We start from the raw sequence: 21084 nt of genomic DNA, 5'->3' as shown, positions 1-21084 counted from the left end.
TACAGACATTATTCAATCTTTACATTTCCTTGAGTTTGTAAACCATTTTTATTCAATTCGGGAAAAAAAATGTGTAGCTATTTTAATAAACTTAAAGGATTTTGGAAAAGATGAAGTATTATTTGAGTATTATGGATAGTCATTGAAATTATGTATTTAGAAAGGATGACATATCTATTGAATTACTTGCCATTTTTTTTTACAAGAACATAGAATCAGACTTTATTCTGCAGGAAGAATTTGACGCTCTAAAGGGCCGGATTTGGCCCCCGGGCCTTGAGTTTGACACATGGATTATTATTATACTATTTATGCATGGCTTTTTAAAGATATCAGTGAAAAGAAAGACTTCTGCTCACACTGTAAACCTGAATAAATTAGCAGAACTCAAAAAAAAAAATCGAGGCAACCGATTCCCTTAATTTTTTCAAGTAGATTAACTCAAAAGTCAACATTTTCCACAGAAAATTGGCTGCGTGTACTTTTTGATAACCGTTAAATCAAAGTGCTATATGAATTAAGTTTATTTTTAAATAATCCATATTTGCAATAACAGGACTTTACCATTATTTCCATGTAATTACTTAATTCTATTAATTTGTACTTAAGTTGTGTTTTTAAGTTATGCTTACTTATAAACAAATACAGTTCTATTTACTCAAAAAATATTAATTAAGTGAACTTTACACCAACTTTCTCCCATAACTTTATTTAATTACAGTGAAATCCAATTCTAAAAAAAAAAATACATATTTTTTTTTTTTTTTTCCATCAAACAATTGTTTGATAATCTAAATTGTGATTTTCCCATCACATTTTTTTAAAAGTCTTATTGTGGTTATTTAATGGATTGTGTAAAGTTCCCAGCCCAGTGCAGTCAGTGTGTGAGGATAAAGGGAGTGTTTTAAGTCCCTTTGCTTTTTCTGGCCAGGCTCCTAAAAGCTTTGACTGCATATCAGACAGGTACATCGACATTAAGGCAAACTCACTGACAATGGGTCGGACAGGCTATTTAGTCGAAGCTACTGGGAGCTTTGGTGGCACGGGCCTTAAAAAAAAAAACAGTGAGTTCCTGTGTAGAGAGCATGTCATCTTCTCCTTATTTCAGAGCTCTGCACAGCACAGCTGAACAGACAGCAGCCATTGTGTGCTCAGATAATGCACTCTAATCTTTTTTATTGTCATCATAGCCCAAAAGGCCCAGAAGATGGGTTCTGAGCCTTTTTTTTTTCTCTTTTCCCACAGTGAATAAGGAAAATGGTAGCTTTTGGTAATAGATTTGATACATCTTGTAATGCACGTTAATTATTGCAACTGTCTCTTCTGAGTGAATGAAAGGAAAATAAGAAATTGTATTTATTTACACGTTTTTTGATTCGCATTTTTTTTGCTTCACTTCTGGGTGGAAAGCAATCAAACAGTCACATAAAGATGAATACATTTTCTAAGTTTAGTTCATCGTTTTTATAGAGCACTTAATATTCAGGACATGGGAGGCTGCAGGGTGAGCTTGTGGTGTGGTAATCAATTCCTTACATTGGCCAACGGTGAGGCTCTGAATGGCTAATTGACCACAGTAATGGTGCATAGCTTCGTGGTGGTTAGACGATAGAGACGTTCACATTAAAAAACAATTAATTTCCAATACTAATGTCGCTCTTGGCTGCTTCTGCTGCTGCATATAACAAGGAGCTGTCACTGATAAGTCATGTCGTAGTCCAACTAAGGTTTGATTTAGGCTCGGCAATGTTGGAGTTGCTTTCCCTTCGATTTAGCCACATTTTACCTGGAGAGGACAGAAGATTTCGCTTTCAGTTGAAAAATACGTGTTAGCGGCTTCACATACTTCTTCACCTTTATGCAATCGGGCTGTCTTGTCGTAAATTAATCACATCTATTGCCTCTAGCCTAGAGTCTATTGGTCTTTTCAACATTATGTAGCAAAGCCGCAGTTCCCTTAAAAACCAATATCATTTGGAATGCTAGGATAATTTTTCTAATCAAAAAGCATTTCATGACTTCACTGTTGGTAGCTGGGCAATAAAGGAAATGATTAGAGCCAGCAGGTTCCGAGGGAGATGAATATTGCAATGGAGAAGTGAAGTGTATTCTGGCAACTATAATAAGGTGTTTTCATTTCAATTTTAATTGATTACTTTTCATTCATTTTGTTTATTTGTTGTTTTCTTCTTTTGCAATCTGTGTGCTGTGCGACACCCAACATTAACTATAACAATTTCGCCACATGGAGTCAAAGTGTACTGAGCCCCTAAAGGGACACAGGTATTATTTTTTTATTTTTTCACGTAAAGGTTCCATGCGCTCGCGTGGAACCTTTACGTGAGCATGTGAAACTAATACGTGAGCGTGTAAAAAGTAGTTCTGTGGGGGTCTAAGGGAGCACGTAATTGTTTTAAGCGCATTTTACGTGCGTGCTTATAAACGTCAGTCATCAGGCTGCATGTTGTGCTCGTAAGGAATTAATCATGTTGGAGCATAAAGCTTTATTTCAGCCTTAGGATTAGGGTTAGAATCAGGTATAGGGTTAGAATTAGGGTTAGGGTTAGGGTTAACAACCTTTACGTGCTTGCTCGCTCGCTCACGCAATGTCAGCACGCAGTAAAAAAAAATTATAAATAAATAAAAATTATATATATATATATTTATTGGTGTCATTTTAGGGGCTCCGTAAAAGTGTAATACAAGGAAAAATGTATTAATGTATTTATTTATTCTATGTTTGTTTTAAACAGTGAGGTGTTTTTGAAACTGATCTAAGGCAGGTACATCTTTTAGTCTGGTCACAGTGAAGATCTGGTTAGAAATAAATATTTAATTCCCTTTATTTTATTTTTTAAAGAAATCTGTGATGAAAAAAAAAGAAACCCAGACGTCTTTCCTCACATGATAATTAAAGTACTATGAGTTCTGATATTTGTCTTGGCTTTTTCAACTACACAAAAAGGGTTTATTTTCTGAACTATTCTATCTTAACAATCAGTTCTAAAAAATGAATAATATGAAACGGATCAGTTTTCTTTTTTCCATTTTCACTTTGTTTTGTTGTCTCGTAATCACAAGGACGCTAAGAAAGTTGTTGTTGGTGGCTGGAATCGGCCACTTCTAAAGCCAGTGTGTGACCTCTCCTCTGGGTTTACACAGATCATCATGTGGTTAAATCCCTGTCCTCTTTAAACTGAATGCCCCTGTTGTTGTGGGACTGACTCCCTGTGGGGTTTTCACCTCTTTTTATTTCTAATGCTTGCCCTCCCTCTGCACTTAGTGGCAGTCCGAATAAGAGCAGGAAACATCTTTTAAACCCAACAGTTTGACCTTACTCTGAATGAAAGAAAAGCCATTGAGACGCTGCAGCAGTTCAGTATAATAGAAGACACAAAAGATTTGATAAAAACAGGCCTCGTGGGGAAACAACACAAAAAATTGTGCTGCTGATTTACTGGGAATGACTCGTGTTCTTTATTAGTAAAAAAAAAAGCTAGTTTTACTAAATACAGTGCTGTATTTTCTTTCTTCTTTTTTTTTTTCTGAAAAAACAAAAGAGCAGATTACTCAGTACCGTACATTTGAATGCCTTGCTTTGTTTAGTTTTTATTTGAAATCGATTCTTTTCCAAGTCCTTTGAAAGCGGTAAAAGTGAAAAGTCCAGCAGAGCCCTGCGTGCCACTGAAACTTGTAATACGTGATGGGATGCTTGCTCCAAGACTTCAGAACCCATTAAATGAAAATTCCATTACGCCGTCGATGTGCTCTTACTTGTCCGAGGACATTTCTGCATCGCGTCCGTGTCCTTGTAATTATTTTGGAGTGCATATTTGGTTTAACGTGAGCTTAGCCAATGAGCCACGACAGGGCATGTTGCAGGCATCTTCCTCGTGACTAACTTTGCACATGACACAATGTTCCCTGTGCTGATAAATGCAGGGTGGCGGTCTGAAGCAGTGGGCTTTTACCACTGCTAAAGGATAGAACATGATTGGTTCTGTGGAAAAGCTGACAGCATGAATTATGAAAGTCTCATTAGGTGCTGTTGGGTATGATTTATCCCACTACGAAATATTGCCATCCAACCACATTTGTCTCCTTGGTTACACGATCTATATTGTTTTTTTTTTTTTTGTTTTGTTTTTTTGTTTGCTCATCTAACTTGACATGTATCATTTTCCATGTATTAATAAGGAATTTCAAACCATGACTATCAAAATTGAAGAGGCATCTTTGGAGGCTTAGCAAAAAAAAAAAAAATGGCTCAGAAAAGGACAAGGTAAGGTTTGAAAATTGACTGCGATCACAATGGTGCTTTAAAGGAAAATAAAGCTTCTCGCTTTAGAAATGCATTGCTCGGCATGATGGCCATGAGCTTTGAAGTGTGTATGAGTGCTCGGTCATCTAATGGGGTTGTGTGTGTGTTATATATTAATGCAAAAAATAGCCGCCTTAGTTCAAAAATAAAGAGCTACTAAACCTAGGCCTAGGCAATATATCAAGAGTTCTGTTTTGGCGACATACAAAATGTAAAAAATCACCCATAATGATACATTTTTATTATATGGCTTATTTTCTTATTAAAATAATCATTTTAGAAGTTGCTGCTTCTGCTACAGCCTGAAAAGCACAGTTAGATGGATTTCTGAGTGCAACCTGACGCAGACCTTCCCCTAAACAAGCCACACTTCAGAACTCACTCACACATGCTGTCCCCTATTGGAGAAAAAGCCAAAAGTGGCACATCTTGTGCAGCTGTTTGTTCTTAAATGTGCCTGTGTTGCATTTTGCATCAGCAAACTTAACGTAAAATTTTCTTTCTGGTCAGACTTTATTGACTTAAAATATCAATATCTATAATGTATATCGCCAAAAGAAAAAAACAATAAGATGTGAATTATGGTCCTTATTGCCCAGCCCTATCTAAACCCAAAATGCTGACAATAAATGAATTTGGTATAAAGTAGTGGGGTCCTGCGACCCCAGAGGCACTTTTTTTCCACCTGCAAATACAGTGCACCACCTCAGACATTTTTATACTGCATTTTATTTTTAACTATATTTATATTGGAGAAAGATTAAGTATTGGATACAATTGTTTGATATTTATTGTGTGATGTGTATTTAAAAATATTAAAATATAATTTTAATCCATTTTTTTTTTTTACCTAAGTTTTGTTTTTTTTTGTTTTTGTTTTAGCAATTACTAGACATTTCAGTAGACCCCATTTTAATTCCAGGCGACCCCACATGGGGTCCCTACCCCAAGGTTGAAAAACTCTAGTACAGTGAGTTAGGGGTGTAAAGATTAATCGATCTAGATTGATTAATCAAATGTTTGGTCAATGATCGATGTTATTTTTTTTGTTAAAACACCAAACATTAGTTGGTTAATATGAAAAAAAAATCGAATCAAATCGAAATCGTATCGTGGTAAGCTTTGTGACATCGGCAATTATCAAACCGTTGTTCTGATAATCGATATTGTATTGTATCGGAATGAACCAGATGATTTACACCCCTATAGTAAGTAGTGAGTAGCTAGTTAGCATAGCATAGATTGTTCTTTGGAGATTTTATCATACAGACTGGGTGTGTCTTAACTCCTCCAGTAGCCCCGCCCATATGCAAGGCATTTTTTAAAAAGAAAGTGTCTATTTGTATGGTTGCCGTGCAAACAGCCCCCAGTGCTATTGGTACGGTTACCGAAGTACACGTACGTAGCGGGTTAGGGTTAAGTTTAGGGTTAGGGTTAAGTTTAGGGTTACGGTTAAGTTTAGGGTTAGGGTTAGGTTATAACCCAATATTGCAACATTTTTTAGGGTTAGGTTTAGGGTAAGGTTTAGTCTTAGTCACGGGACCTAAACTGACCAATGACTGACCTATCACGTGACCTAAACTGGCCAAATAGGGGCGTAGCGTATGGATAGAATGTCAGTATATCGATACGGCAACCGTATGGCTAGCCACTGCCTTTTAAAAATGTCCCCCCTAGACACACATCAGCCAAAAACTTAGCTTAGTTTCTCCTTAAAGTAATGTCTCGCGGTAAATTCATCACTGAGGACAACTAGCAAAATGTAGAAGAGTAAGAGTATACCTCCATAATGAGCACTTTTTTGCATTTGGCCCGAGACCTTTGAAAGAATATTTTGTAAAGAGCTTGAGAGAAGTGAAAGCCTCTTTGTTTCACAATGTGTGTATTTCTTGCACTATTCCTGTAACTTGACTTCTCCAGCTTAAAATGGTTTCATTAGTAATCCGCTTCCATCCTTGTTTCTGTCAGTGCACAGTAGTCCTTTTCAGCTTCAGTGTTCCTGCAGCAGCGCCACTTTCAGTCACGGGTGGCTCAGCAGTGGCGCGCTTTGAAAAAGGCTGGTGATTTTTCTAAGTTATAAGCTGAAATCTTGGCATTGCTTTCACTCTAAAATGCTTCATCGGCAGAGCCATTTTCTGATAGCATCATGCAGCTGAACTGAGAGCCCGACGACACATCACTCACTTTAGCACAGGGTGGGCTCGTGTGTGTGTGTGTGTGTGTGTGTGTGTGTGTGTGTGTGTGTGTGTGTGTGTGTGTGTGTGTGTGTGTGTGTGTGTGTGTGTGTGTGTGTGTGTGTGTGTGTGTACAGGATGTGTGTTTGCTGATCTCTTTCACTGACTACTGAGTGCTAAACAAAGATAGTTTCTAATGTATTCATTTTCAATGTGACATAAGTTAAGCTTCCCTGTTGTCAGGGGTTATTGTGATCTTTATTATTGCAGCGTTAGGATAACACTTTATTTATGAACTTAGACATGTTTGAAACAGTAAGAATGATGTAAGAACACAATGCCGAAGCTCAGTGTATGAAATCTTTATAGAAATCGAGACGTCTGCTTACAGCACCCAGCAACAGGGCTTCCTGATGCAGTGCTTTGATAACGTCAGAGCTCCATCTAGGTTGCTTTGTGAGGTACTGCTCAATAACCTTGTGATTTAACATTGGGGCTGTAAATTATTGATGCAATCTCCCATAGTCTCTCATTTGCCTGCACATAAAGCTGTGCAAAATATATAGAGTCCAAAACAAACTGCGCTTTTTCCGAGTGTGTGTCCTGCTGCCATCACACACAGTCCATTTTTGAGGGAGTGCACGTGCCGCTCACTGAGGTGCAGTGGCAGTTGCACAGAATCCTAATTTGGCTTCAATCTAAGTCATTAGGAGAGTCAACAGGAAGCAAACAGATGGCAGAAGGAATGTGATGGATCCCTCAGAAGACAATTTGTAATTCATATCTGATTCTGTGCAACCCCCTCATTTTCTTAATGAAGAACTAATTGAGTTTTTTTACATTGGCTCAGACATATGGTTCCCGGGGAAGAGTGAAGTATAATGTTGGTAAGGAGATATGTCGAGGACACTGGAGCAGACTGGTTTTAATTGTTCCCAAATGGTAAGGTGGGACTAGCTTTAGAGAGAGGAGAGGAAACGTAGTCACGAGGTGAAATATGACGCGTCTTCATCAGATCATAATCATCGTATCAATCATGGCCATCATGTGTAATTGTTTGACGTTATGAGGCAGACTGACATGATTTTTTTTGTGAGAAAGATTAAGAACACTCTTTTGGTGTCCAACCGTTTTTTTAAAAAGTAAGAGATTTGAGATGTTTTACCCATTTTTCATGATGTAATTTTTGGGGTATATTTTATTTTTATTTTGCAGTAACAATTTTCTTTGTTTTGGACAGTGTTTTTCTTTGTGTAATTGGGTAATTGTAGTTGATTGCTGCTGTTATGTTGACTTTTTGGACAGGAAAATAGGGAACATGTCAAGACAAGCTACTATTATTTTTCCGCATTTATATCTGGGTGTGAAAACCCAACAAGACACAAACAATTTTGTTTTGTTCCTGCACAAGTTGTGTATCCTATGAAAAGCAAACTTATTTTTTGTGCACACATAACTCAATTGAAAGGCTACATTTGTGAAGGAATACCTCGTTTTGGTCTGACCCATATGCAGATTTTTGCGTGCGTGTTGGGGGGGGTTGCCCCCCTAGTGGTTTTAAGTTTTCATTACAGTTTTCCCAAATTCCTTCATTTTTATATATTAGTTTTCATTACAGTTTTCCCAAATTTCTTCATTTTTATATATTAGTTTTCTGCTGCTTTGATTCTAACATATTACTGTTAGTTTCATGTCACAGATATGAATTGTACCTCAGGTGTGTAGTGTCAGATTTCAGTGAAATGTTTCCAAACTTTTGAGACTTTAGGTTGGTTCTTCTTCTGTTGCGCAATTCTTCTTCACAATGTAAATGGTGAAGCAACACTGCGCCCAGCAGTTTATTTATGGTACTGCAGCAAAAAGGAAGCGAAAGCGGCCACCGGCCTGATTTTATCATGAATTTACAACATTAAACAACGCGTCGACGCAAATTTTTGTTGTCAACATCATCATAATAATTTTTGCGTTGTTGTATATGTTACACACATTGTGGTTGACGCAAATCTTGAGAGAAGAATCTCAAACCACGCCGATGGCCTGACCCTCGTGTTTGTGCTTTAAAATGCAGCGGTAAAGAAGTAGCTCTCATTAAACGTTTGCATTTGGACAGTCAACCTGTCAGCCGGGCAGGAATGCGTGGAGAACAGCGAGTGAAGCGCTTCTGATAGGCGCAACTCATAGGGGCTTCTGAGTAAAGGCTCATTTCATGCAAGGTTAGACACATCAGTCATCGGACATGAGGCTGGCTTTTACTGCCTTTCAATAAAATTACACATGGAACGTGTTTCACGGCGTGAGGATGAACCTGGAAATGAAAAGAAGTCTTCCATTGGATTCTCCATGACCACTGTCTGTGCGGGGGCTGAATATTCACAGCGAGCTATGGTTCAAAGCTTGAGTCGGGACAAAGGTCATGGATTTTGATTTTGCGCTCAGTCTTTGTTTGTTTGCTATGTATTGTTTGGTTAAAAGGAGGACATTGAATGAATCAAGCGTGACCATGTGTAAATGTAGTCACTGATTATAAGCATGAAGGCATCAGTGCGCTGTGATGGATCCAGATAGCTTGGAGCAGGGGTTCTCAACTGGTCTCACCCTGGGAACCACATTTTGCCACGGTCATTAAATTGTGACCCACTGAACTTAATTTTTTTTCAAAAATAGCGGTTGAAAGCACACCAGGGTTAGGGTCAATTGAATTTTTCAGTGACAATTATGTTTTCAATTATCCATATTCAATTACAATTCAATGATGAGAACAGTGACCAGCATTTTTTTCCAATTACAATTGAAACTTAACCTTCCGATTGTGTTAGCTGAAAAATACCCTCCAAAAATCTATCATCTAACATATTTCCTATCTATTGGTTTCCTTGCTAGGCTTCCTAATTATTGAAAAAATTCATATTTTTAGTGTGGGCGTCTAAGTCTTTTTTGTGAGTATATATATATATATATATTTTTTTTTTTTTTTTTTTTTTTAAATGGTCAATTATGGTAAAGCTTGATATGAAACATATTTTATTTTAATAACTGTTAACTCCATATGTGTAGAACTGTTCATAGAACTGTAACATGGTTCCTCAGTTTTGCGTTAAATTATAATTGACAATTTTTATAGAATTTGCATGGCAATTACGATCATAAAGTCAATTATCTAAACTCAGTTATGATTTAATAACAATTACGACAGCAACAGATTTTTAAAATTACAATTATAATTGTAATTAATTATCAATTACATGAAGACAATTATAATTGACCCCAACCCTGAAACACACATATATAAGATTATTTAAAAGATAGCCTGTCTGTCAAATGAAAAGTTTCTTTCAAAATAAAAGACCAACATGACATAAGTATTTTTTTTGTTTTTGACCAGCTGTCTGCGGCCCATTTTTGGGTCGCGACCCACCAGTTGAGAATCGCTGGCTTGGCGCATACAAAAATAATAGTTTGTCTTTGACAGTATTCAGCAGTATGGCTGTCACATGACTTCCTGAGCCTTGGTATCCACCAGTAAACGCTGTGCAGTGCAGCTCATTGATTGTTGGGTTTTGGAGCAGTGACTGGAAGAGAGATTGCGTTATGTTTTAGCAAATACTTTTTCATGCTTTTGGCTGCTCCACAGCTGCTGCATCTCATTCTGCATGCAGTGCTGCCTTCGCTAACAAGCACAAGCTTGGAGATCAACCTCCAAATTGGAACAAAAGTGATAGAAGATCAACTTACATAGCAGCCAGAGTCATGAGCCACACTCCCTAATCATTTTATCTCAATGAACTAATTTATTTTGCTATGAATAGTTCAATCTTATTCCCTACATCTTTATTATTTCACACCTGATAAGTTAATAATCGCTTTCATGAGGACTCAACGGTGGCACAGCATGTGGAAGGAAAGAAGGCTTTCCTTGCACCTTTTTTTCCCTTCTTTAGCATTTACTGGGAGTAATTGCAGATTTGACAGAGCAAAGCGGTGCTAAACGAAGCTCTAGTTTGACTTCTTACCGTAACAATTTAGCAGGTTTTGAAAAGCAGAAAGGTTTAGGTTTTAAACCAAATTCAATTAAATCCTCCCATAATAGCCATCCTTTAGCGAACTATGATGTAAAATAAATTGTCACAAAAATCACACTTTACATGAATAAAATAGATTTGAATTCTAATCAGCCACATCTAACACCAGCATCGCTAGGAGTAAAGTTGCTCTATCCTATAGTTATTTTATTAAAAGTATTTATTTGATTCATATATATTTATATATGTGAATAAAAAATAACAATACAGTATAGATGTTTATGTTAGTGTTGCAAATGTATTGTTTTGAGTTTAATCTACTGCAGTGACAGATTTTTTTTTTTTGGGTAATAGAAAGTATTTATGATGTAACTCAGCGCACGCTAACAGCTTTTTCCATCACACGACTGTATGTTTGTAGAACAGCCATCAGTCATATTCTAATGGATAATATCTCGAATAATTTCCATCCAATAACTGAGCGCACTGAAACTAAATTAGGGGTGAAATCAGTTAGACGTGACCTTGGGTAAAATGTGCTGTTGCTGTAAATAAGCTGATTTGTCTGCCAAGGTCGGTTGGGCAGTTGTGTCGGATGTTTTAGGTGAATCTATTTGCAAAATCATTTCTCAATGAAATTGTACAATTATGGAAAGCAATCACCATAGTCTTAAAATAGGCCAATCATGTGATATTTCAAAGCTATAAACTAGCTGCAGATAAATGTAGCGTTCCACCTTATATGTATATATATATGGTTCAAGTTGATAAATTATAGGCTTTTTATTCACTAGCTTAGAGACAGCCAAATTGAGGTACGTGTACACCTCTCAGGAGGTACACAGACTTTATTTTTAACATTATATATATTTTTCTTACATCCACACAGACTTTTTTCTCATCTATCAATAATTATTTGCGGCACAACTCTTTAAAATACACCAAAAGTTGATATTGAAATTCTAAAATGAGCAAAACATCAGAAATAAATGAATAAAAAAAAGTCTAAATTCAAGGTTAATATTGGACAAGGCACAGGAAAGAGTTTAGACAAGCCTGCACACACAGATAAATAATGTATAACATGAGCTAAGGGGTACCGAAATAAAGGCTAAGGGGTCCATGGGACAATAAAGTTTGGGAAATACTGATCTACATTTTTATTATTTACACTTCTGCCTCTTAACTGAAACATAGGATTGTTAAGCACATTCGTAAATGTGTTCTCATGAAACGACATTCTAATTCTGTTTCAATGTAATTGTTTGAGGTAACCTTAACATTAAAGAAAACTAATTATAATCCTAAAGTTATCAGTCATTTCTCCTTCTTTGTGTTTGCTATCAGCATACCTACTGGCTTTGATTTAATCGGTGCTGTTCAGCTCAACATAATGTAATGCTTTGACTTAAACTGCAGGCCTTTCAGAAACAACATCAGCGTTAACATCTCGCCTCCAGGACATAGAGTGGTACAGACTGTGAGCTGATGTGCAGTATGCGTTGAACCAGCAGGCTCTTGTTTGTGGACTATAAGGCTTTTTTTTTCTGAATCAATGCCGATTGGAACATTCAAACATCCTCCACCAAATGACGGACTTAAGAAACCACTTTGATTTGGAAAAATCTCGATTCCCAGAGTGCGTGCTGTGTATTAACGGTTAGCCATCAAAGCGTCTTATACTGACTGTGCCTTTTTAATGGCACATTGCAGTGCTTTTGTTGTATTGTTTATCATTAGCTCCAAAGAGATACAGATTAGATTAGGTGTGATTGACTGGGTCTCTATTATGACCCGCCGCTGAGCAGATCAATGTTTTTTGCAGAGCCTAATAATTATGAAAATGTGATATTAGGATCAATGGTTGCGAAAGCTGTTTGTTTTGATTTGTGTTTAAAAGGACAATATAAAACGCATCTGCCTCGGGCTTCCAGCGCAGTGTGAAGGAAAAGTGAAAGAACTGAAAGCAATGTCACATCATTATGAAGGCATTGTCTTTAATTATTCAGTTCCATTAAACCTAATAATCTAAAATAACCACTGCCGATTATAGCTGGTATTGTTTAGCTTTCTAGAAGCTCTATCGAAATAATCGTGCCCTGCTTTTTGTATGACTCTCTGCACAGCAGCATCCTTTTAAGCTGACTGAATCAGACAAAGGTTTTTGTTTTTTTTTTTTTTTGTTAAAAAATATAAACCAATGAGCTGTTTTTTTTTTTTTTTTCAAACACCACAGGGCAAAGCATGAGATGCAGCAAAAGAGATGGCATGTCATGTGTCTGCAGCAGTTTGCCCAACACACCAACATTAGCTAAACTGCCTGCTGTTTTCCCCCACCCATCAGTAAACCAGCATACAAGGATCAAAGTGTCTAACAGATGTGGAGGCAATCAAAATTAAATTTGACTGTGGCCTTTAAACCAGCTCCTGAAGCTTCTCCTGTTTCCGTGCCGTCACGGTCCTAAAGATCCCTAAAGATTCCAATCAGCATCTGTGTCTGGCTCTGTCTCCATTACTGTATGCATACCATTAGCATGATGCTAGCTATACAGTAGTAAGTCTTGTACTCAAGACCATCACTATCCGAGACCAAGACTTGCCCGAGACCAGAATTCGCTGAAACTTCTGAGAATTCCCAAGACTTTTGGGAGCCAAGACCAAAACCATAAAAAAAAATAATAAAAAAACTAGGGATGTCCAGATACAACTTTTTTCATTTCCGATATGATACCGATATCGCAGCCTTGCGTATCGGCCAATACCGATATTAATCTGATTCGTTATCAGCATGAATCATACATACTTTTATTACTTTTTTTTTTTTTTTTTTTTTTTTTAATAAAAACATAATAATTACTTATTTTGTAGTGTGGAATGTCAGAAAAGGCTTGATCATGTGATGTTATTCAAACAGAGAACAATAGTCAGCAACAGTAGGTATGAGAAAAACTGACCCATTTATTATTAACCAATTGGTTATATACATTTTAACCTTCAACATAATATCTACAGTATTCTACCATTGAATAAAATAAATAAAAAATCAATTGCAAAAAAACGAAAATTTGAATCCAATATTCGATATACATTTTTAGATATCGGATCAGGACACCCCTAAATAAAACCATGACAAGGTTCAGCAGTTAACTAAACCGTAAAAGCACTTTTTCCTGTTGAATACAAATGTATTTGGGTTGAAACACAGCTATTACAATTGATTTTTGCTATTGGCTGAGAACAAGATCATGTGACATTTTGGGACCATCTTACGTCACAAACGAGCATTGTTAGTTGTTGGTGAATAGGCTGGATCAAGAGAAGAGTGAATAAAGTGGTATATTAAGCAATAATGAGTAGCTAGTTAGCATTGCATAGATTGTTCATTGGAGATTTTGTAATATAGACTGGGCGTGTCTTAACTGCTCCAGGAGCCCCGCCCATAATTAAGGCATTTTTTGAATTTCCCTCCTAGTGGCAAAAACCAGGGGTTTAGTTACCCTTTAAATAACATTCACTCTTTAGTTTTAGTTTCTTTTAAATACATTTGATGGACAAAACAGTTGTTTAAAAGGTTTAAAAGTATAAAACAGAAAGTAAGCCATACAATTAAAACAAATTAACATTAAAAACGAATAAAAGTTACTAAGTCCAAAAGGGGTGGGGAGGGGGGGTTGGCCAAGGATGTCTGTTAGGGGGAGAACGCTCTATGGAAGAGGAAGGTTTTGAGTTGTTCTTTAAAGGAATCAAGTGTCTGTGGGGTTTTGATGTGGTCCGGGAGAATGATAGATCAACAAGTTGGAGTTCATTTTTAGCTCTCGTCTCTCCGTACTCAAATTTCCGTCCTTGTGACGCCTCCCACCTCTTTCTCCCGCTTGTGTGTAGTGGTGTGTGTGTCACTCAGTCACTTTAGGAAGGTTGCAGTCATTATACAGGCAGGATTAACGTATGAATAAGGGATATCTATCATTTTATCCAGTTCTTCTCCTTCTTATTCCATTAAAAGAAGTTTTAAGGTGGCAGGAATTAGTGCTGGTCTTGACCGGTCCTGAAAGAAAATCCCGAATCCAGGCAGTCCGAGACCGAGGCAAGACCGAGTAAAAATGCTTTTTTGAAGTCCAAGACAAGACCAAGACCTTTAAAATGTGGTCTGGAGACCAGTCTGGAGTACTACAACATTAGATATAGGAGACAAATAACTGAAAGATGTTCTGTTTCTTTGCATTTTGTTTTGTTTTAGGTCATTACCTAATTATTTAATCCGATCTGATTCATCATTGATTAACAATTTATGCCCAAAGCAGACGTTCCATTAATGTATCAAATAATTAATCAGAATTTGTGTAAGATAATCAGATGAAATGCAGCTTCAGATTTATCCCTGGTAGGAAGGGCAGAGGAAGCCTTCATCTCCACACAGAGCGTCTACACGCCGTGACTCCATGTTAGAAGTCATGATTTATACGCTCCTCTCAATGGCTGATGCATTGTATTGTCTAATGTACTAACATAAGTATGTGAATCTGTTGTTGATGCATCACCTGTATTGCCACTTTGCAAGTGATAAAACCATCTCATTAGGCCAACACTGACAAAAGTAATGCAAGTTGAGACCTAAAACAGTCTGCATGAGTTATGAGTTTATATAATCGTTTTTTTTTTTTTTTTGTTTTGTTTGTTTTACTTTTACATTAGATAATGTGATTTTTTTTTTTCTTCCCCTAAATGTTACCTTCCTTGCACAACTTTTCTCAGTGTGACTCATTGTCTCTTTGTTCCCCAGTGGCAAACAAAGTGGGCATGCTTTGCATTGTACACAGCTCCGAATACATTTTTATTTTTCAAAGGATCACAAGATCTTGGCCTGGGTCCATCCTAAACAAACCACAGCAACCAAGATGACAAACTGTTGAGGAAACCGTGGATCAATAGCATGTTCTGTCCATGACCCCCCCTCCTCTGTGGCTTTTCTGATGGCTTACACATTTTTACTTTCATTTATTTTTCTTTTCTTTTTTGGGGGGGGGGGCTGTGTAGACACGAGGGTGGGAGGGAAGGAAGTGATCTGGTTTGTGGCAATCCTTAAAAAAACAAACCAACAATGTAAGTTTATTTGCATGTTTGCTCTGTGTCTACACTGTGCTTTCAAGCTCAATTAATACCAACTCACCCTCTTTTATAAATTTGTTGCATTGTTCTATGCTGTAGAGGGAGAAAATTTACAAAAACTCCAATACAAACTTGTGTGGTCTTTGTTTCTAGCCATGTATACTTGCAGTTGTTTCAAACATCCTTGAAAAGACAATGTAATATATACGCTTTTGTTCACAGAGGATCCTGTTTAAGCCTAGCTTTCATTTGAACCTCTCTGTCTCATAGATTATGGAATGATCGGAGAGCATACAGTAAAAAGTCAGCGGCCAAGATCAGTTCATGACACAAAGGCCCTGCAGGAGCAAGCTGAATCTGCTAAATTTATGGCACAAACTGGTAATACAATAGTTATGTTTCTTCACTTTATTTTGTTAACTAAACGTAATTTCATCATGCATGCTCTCTCCTGTACTGCACCTTTTTAAGTGGAAATGTTTTTGCATTATTATTATTATTTTTCCTTCCCTACATCATCTCTATTCTACAATTTCTTTATGAATATTTACTTTCACTATAGAGTATACATGGGTTCTGTGGGTCTGTTTGCTTAATTGTCATATAGTGAGCTGGCAAGTGGATTACTCATAACATCAGATACATTAATTATAGAGTATTATAAAACAGAGGCACAGATGTAGTTAATCCTTTCTTTAAAGTATCGTACACTAGATGTTTTTCGGTTTAAAATGGGAAAAAAACACATTCTTGAATTAAAAATAAAATAAAATGGGTAAACATTGCCCTTAGATCATTGTTAAAAAGCAATAAAGTGTAGCATTAGGGATAAGAATTAATGTTGACTTGTCAAGTCCCACCACTTCAGCTCTTAACAAATATCAGATATAGAAGAAAAGGCAAAATTATTCTCCTTTCCCTCTATAATTTTTGGCTTTGTTTCAGGTCCTTATCCTTGTTTTTTAGGTCCGTGGGTTGAGTCTTAGCTGCAGTGTAATTTAGGACTTATTAATCATTTAATTTCTTTGGGAACTTTGATTTTGATTTGATTTTTTTTATTTATTTCATGTGTTACTTCATGGAATATGCTCTCATTGTAATCCCAGACCCTTTCTTTTCATTATCATTTAATTTTGGACATACTAACGTATCGTTCATTAATGCCTTTCCACTTTCCCCCACGCTGTAGGAATGGGGATTCCTTGTCCTGTCGCATTGCTGTGTTTTTGTTTCTCATCCTCACACGGTTTACTTTCCCTGTACTGCCTCATTTACCCAATTGATCCACCTTTCAGTCGATTTCCTGAGCTATGAAACAAGGGCAGGATTAAGATTCCCATTTGGCTGAATCCACGTGTCCTTGTCACCATAAAACTATAATGATGAGCGCGGCAAATTTTCCTATATTTTGATGACCTACAACGGCATAAATGTGTTCAGAGCTGCAACTACCAACATTTCTCTTTCAATTATAGGACTTTCTGATGCATAAAAAGCCTAAAAGAATACATTTTATTTTACCTGAGGGTCGAACATAATTCAACACATATTATTCAGTAGAGTACACCCATGTCTACTTAATTTTTTTCTTTTATTTTATCATTTTGGCTATCATGGCTTTGGAAATCCAATGTACCATTTCATTGCAAAATGCCGCTTTTTTTTTTTTTTAGCATTTCTCTGCTTTTTTAGCACCTTTTGGATCGTAAAGATGGAAAGGCGAAACACACTTTTCTCTTACTTATCTTTTAATCTAAAGCGACGTCCTGGATGAATGTTCCAAGATTGATCCTTTAGCTCCATGCTATGCTTCCTATACCGGCCCATACACTTATTTAATTATCCTTCTGTACGCAGTATTAAGACATCGCGGAATTTCCAACGGTCTCACTGGGCCTTGACCTTAGTGATGAATTCCCATTCTATGGTTTGAACGCGACCGGTTTCATTTCCCTCGAGACTCTCACAGTGAAAATGTTGAATACACTCTTAACCGTTCGCTGTGAGTCAGATTTATGCACATCTAATTGTCTGTGCTTTGCTGAATAAAATCAGCTAACTTCCACATTTTCTTTCTTCCCTGGGTGTTAACGAGTTTCGATAGATTCTAAACCTTCTTCTTTTTTTTTTTTTTTTTTTTTTTTAAACGTTGAATTTTGCTCCTACGTTGCCAGGGAAACACGGTAGTTTGCTGCAGTGCAAGGAAATGTACTTCGAAAACCTTTTCCAGAACTAACATCCATTAAGTTTGCTTTAATTCCCCATCACCACCATCCACCCCCCCACCCCCCCTTCAATCATTTCTGCATGGCATTATGTTCTTTGATATTTTTACTTTGGTTATAGTTGATTTTTCTATTTGTTTAGACACATGATTGACATCCTTTTAAATGAATGTTTTTTGTTTTTGTTTAAGATGTGAGCTACTGTTCTTTTTGTAGCTTAAGCTTTGCCTTCTCTGTGATCTTTGTATGAATACACATTTTAATACACTTCCAAAAAAAAAAAAAAAAAGAAAAAATGATTGATCGACACACCTGTTGTTGATGGTGAAATTATGATCTCTTTTGTTTCCAGCGACATTTTGAGCTGCAAACAACCCCTTTTTTTTTTATTTTTCATCAGTATTCATCTAAGACCACATTAAAGTAGCAAAATCTATCGACAAGTGTTCAGGACCCTATACCTCACCCCCGTAACTCCTGTTGGCCCCTCCTCATATTACTCAACCCTGTCCACCTTGCCCCACCCCGCCCCCTCCCGTAAGCCGTGCCCAGGGACCGTATTGCTGCATTTAACTAGTGTCACCCTTCTCCCACACAGGTGAATCAGGTGCAGAGGAGTGGTCCCAGTGGAGCTCATGCTCCGTAACATGCGGTCAAGGGTCGCAGGTGCGAACAAGAACATGTGTCTCACCATACGGAACACACTGCAGCGGCCCTTTAAGAGAATCAAGGGTTTGCAATAACACTGCCCCTTGTCCAGGTAGTGTTAGCCGCAGATTCTTGAATATATGAATGTTTTTTACACTTTTGATGTTTATATGGGAGGAAATGTCGTGACTTGTTTGCAACTTTTTTGAATGTGTCTTGCTGAGAATGATTTTTTCAGTAAGTTCTGGAACTAAATGTTCTTTGATTGATGTTTTTTTTTGTGAATGTTTTTTTTTCCCTCATTGTCATTTTTTTGTGTTTTCCATTATACACAACTGTTTAGCAATTCATCAGCATTGTGGCGATTGACTTTTATATCTGCATGGAGTTTGGGGAGCATTAGATTCTGATATGTCTTCAGCTTCATCTCCTTGAAGGTCAACATTGAATTCTAAAATAGCTTCGCAGCGTTTCTTCAAGCCAGCTTGAAGGCAATTCTCCCCTCGACTCGTGATGGCGTGGCAGATGAGTCACTGGTAGTCAGGTATCAACATCAGATGCTTCCCTGAGTGCTGATTGTTGCGTAATACTGTTTGTCAGCGTGCATCTGGTTGGAAAAGCCTGTCACAAAAGCGCCTTTTGGGATTGTTTACACCGGACAATATGTTGTTTTAGTCATAAAATCCTTTGCTTATGTTCAGTCAAGATGCTGATAAGTTTAGCTCCTCGGAGATCCCATCACAAAATGCGTGATGAATAAAAATAGTGCAGGCTGTCAATGTTGACGTTCTTAACTGTGATGTACTGGACATCATTTGAGGACTAGTGACATCTGGGAAGTGGGAAGTTGGCGTCTTTCAAATGGGTCATTCTCTTACAGCGAGCGTGCACTGAGATCTAGAACAAGAATGAGTCATCTGACAAGAGCAATTGCCTAAATACCACTCATGACGCCGCTCCTCTATAACCGTCCCTATTAAGCAACGACACTATAAAGCCTGGTGCTCGAAAAGAAGAAAAAAAAAAGGTACTCACCCAATTCCTGCTCAACGAATTATCATGTATGAAAAATGATTTCATTTTCGACTTACATCGCTGCCTGAGTCACTTAATAGCGACCGTTATTAAAGGTGTATGTCGCCATGGTGATTTTTCATTTGGTCTGCTGCTCTACAGCAGTGGTTCCCAACCTTTTTTTGGGTAGTGAACTCATTTTTTTTAAATCACAAATTTCAAGCGACCCCAAATAATTTTTTTTTTTCGAGATTGAGTTTTTAATTGTGTTTGTTATACTGTGTAATGCATACAGAGTAGAAAGGATTAGTGCACAAAGTGTCACCATGCACCAGCTCAGATATTTTGATACTCTTTCTTCCTTTTTCTCCTTCTTGTTTGCTTTATACTGCATTTTATTTGAACTTGAGTTATATTTCAGAAAGTGAAAGTGTAGAATACAATTTAAAATTGTGTGTTGGTGTTTTAGTTTGAAAAGGAATAATAATTAAAGAAAATGTAATATAATCTTTTTCATTAGAAGAATGTGAAACCAGACATTTTGCACAACATTTTAATTTAAATTTTAAAAAGAAAAAAAAAGGATGTATATGTATGTATACTGTATAATAAACACAATAATATTGTTTTCATTAATCTTCTGATCTGCTAAATCCTGTTCAGGGATGGGAGTCTGCTGATGCTGATAAGAATCAATGTTTTTTTATGTTAGTTTGAATAATAATAGCACAGTGTTTGAGCAATACGAGCTGTAAAGCTAAAGTTGTTGATTTATATCTGGCGTTCTAAATTCAAGGGTCGGGTTGTTTTATTATAAAATAAAATTAAATGTGTTAAACTGCTGTGTATTCACATTTTTGAGAGTAGTTGGGGAGATTTTGGTATTTAGTTCACCACCACAAACTTCGATTCAATCTCTAAAAAAAGGTAACTTTTGGAATGTTTGCCTTCTTTTTTCTTAATTGTCTTATTCTGAAAGGATATTTAGTATTATATCAGGTTAGTACTATACCGTCTTTCCATTAAATGCATTGAAGGGGTAAAAATGCATTACATTACACACATAAAAGTACATTAACTGTATTAGTAAGCAATATTAATAAGCAGATTCACCATATAAATAAAGAATAATAAAAACACAAGAATCTAAAACATAAAAACTGAAGTGAACACTGAGACAAGACTAGGTTTTTGTCGCATTCATTTTAATTCAACAATGATAATTTCACAATTATTAGAATATCGCGTGTTTTTTTTTTTTTTTTTAATCCATATTGTAAGGACCTTTTAAAGAACTGAAGTCATTGCATGTGAGGATGGACTCTGCTGCACAATACCAGTGCTGGTTGTGTGTTGCCAGTGGAAACCACTTCAAACCGCTCTGTGTGAAAAGGCGCTTTGCAGCTGTACAAATACTGGCGAGGCAGGGAAAAACAACTTGGAAAGGTTAAACCTCACTGGAAGGCTATGAAAAACATTCTGCCAAATCCCAGTGTACAGTAAATTAATTAAAAGTCTCCTGGCAAACACTCTTACTTTGTCCTGAGTCCTGAGGAGGTCCGTGTGTTTCACCTTTA

At 36.9% G+C, this 21084-nt stretch overlaps 1 protein-coding gene across 10 annotated transcripts in view; it reads left to right on the top strand.

Moving 5' to 3' along the window:
- adgrb3 (adhesion G protein-coupled receptor B3) overlaps nt 1-21084 on the top strand; it is a 142177-nt gene that overhangs the window by 42893 nt on the left and 78200 nt on the right. For 7 of the 10 annotated variants that reach the window (XM_028467984.1, XM_028467980.1, XM_028467979.1 and 4 more), the window contains 2 exons: nt 15891-16001; nt 18444-18605. The exons of the other annotated variants lie outside the window; for them this stretch is intronic. In XM_028467984.1, the coding sequence (XP_028323785.1) occupies nt 15891-16001; nt 18444-18605 (273 nt within the window). The remainder of the gene's footprint in view (nt 1-15890; nt 16002-18443; nt 18606-21084) is intronic. 10 annotated transcript variants of the gene reach the window in all.

This window comes from Gouania willdenowi, chromosome 15 (assembly GCF_900634775.1).
Source record: "Gouania willdenowi chromosome 15, fGouWil2.1, whole genome shotgun sequence".
Lineage (NCBI taxonomy): Eukaryota > Metazoa > Chordata > Actinopteri > Blenniiformes > Gobiesocidae > Gouania > Gouania willdenowi.
This window is presented reverse-complemented; position numbering and strand designations above follow the sequence as displayed.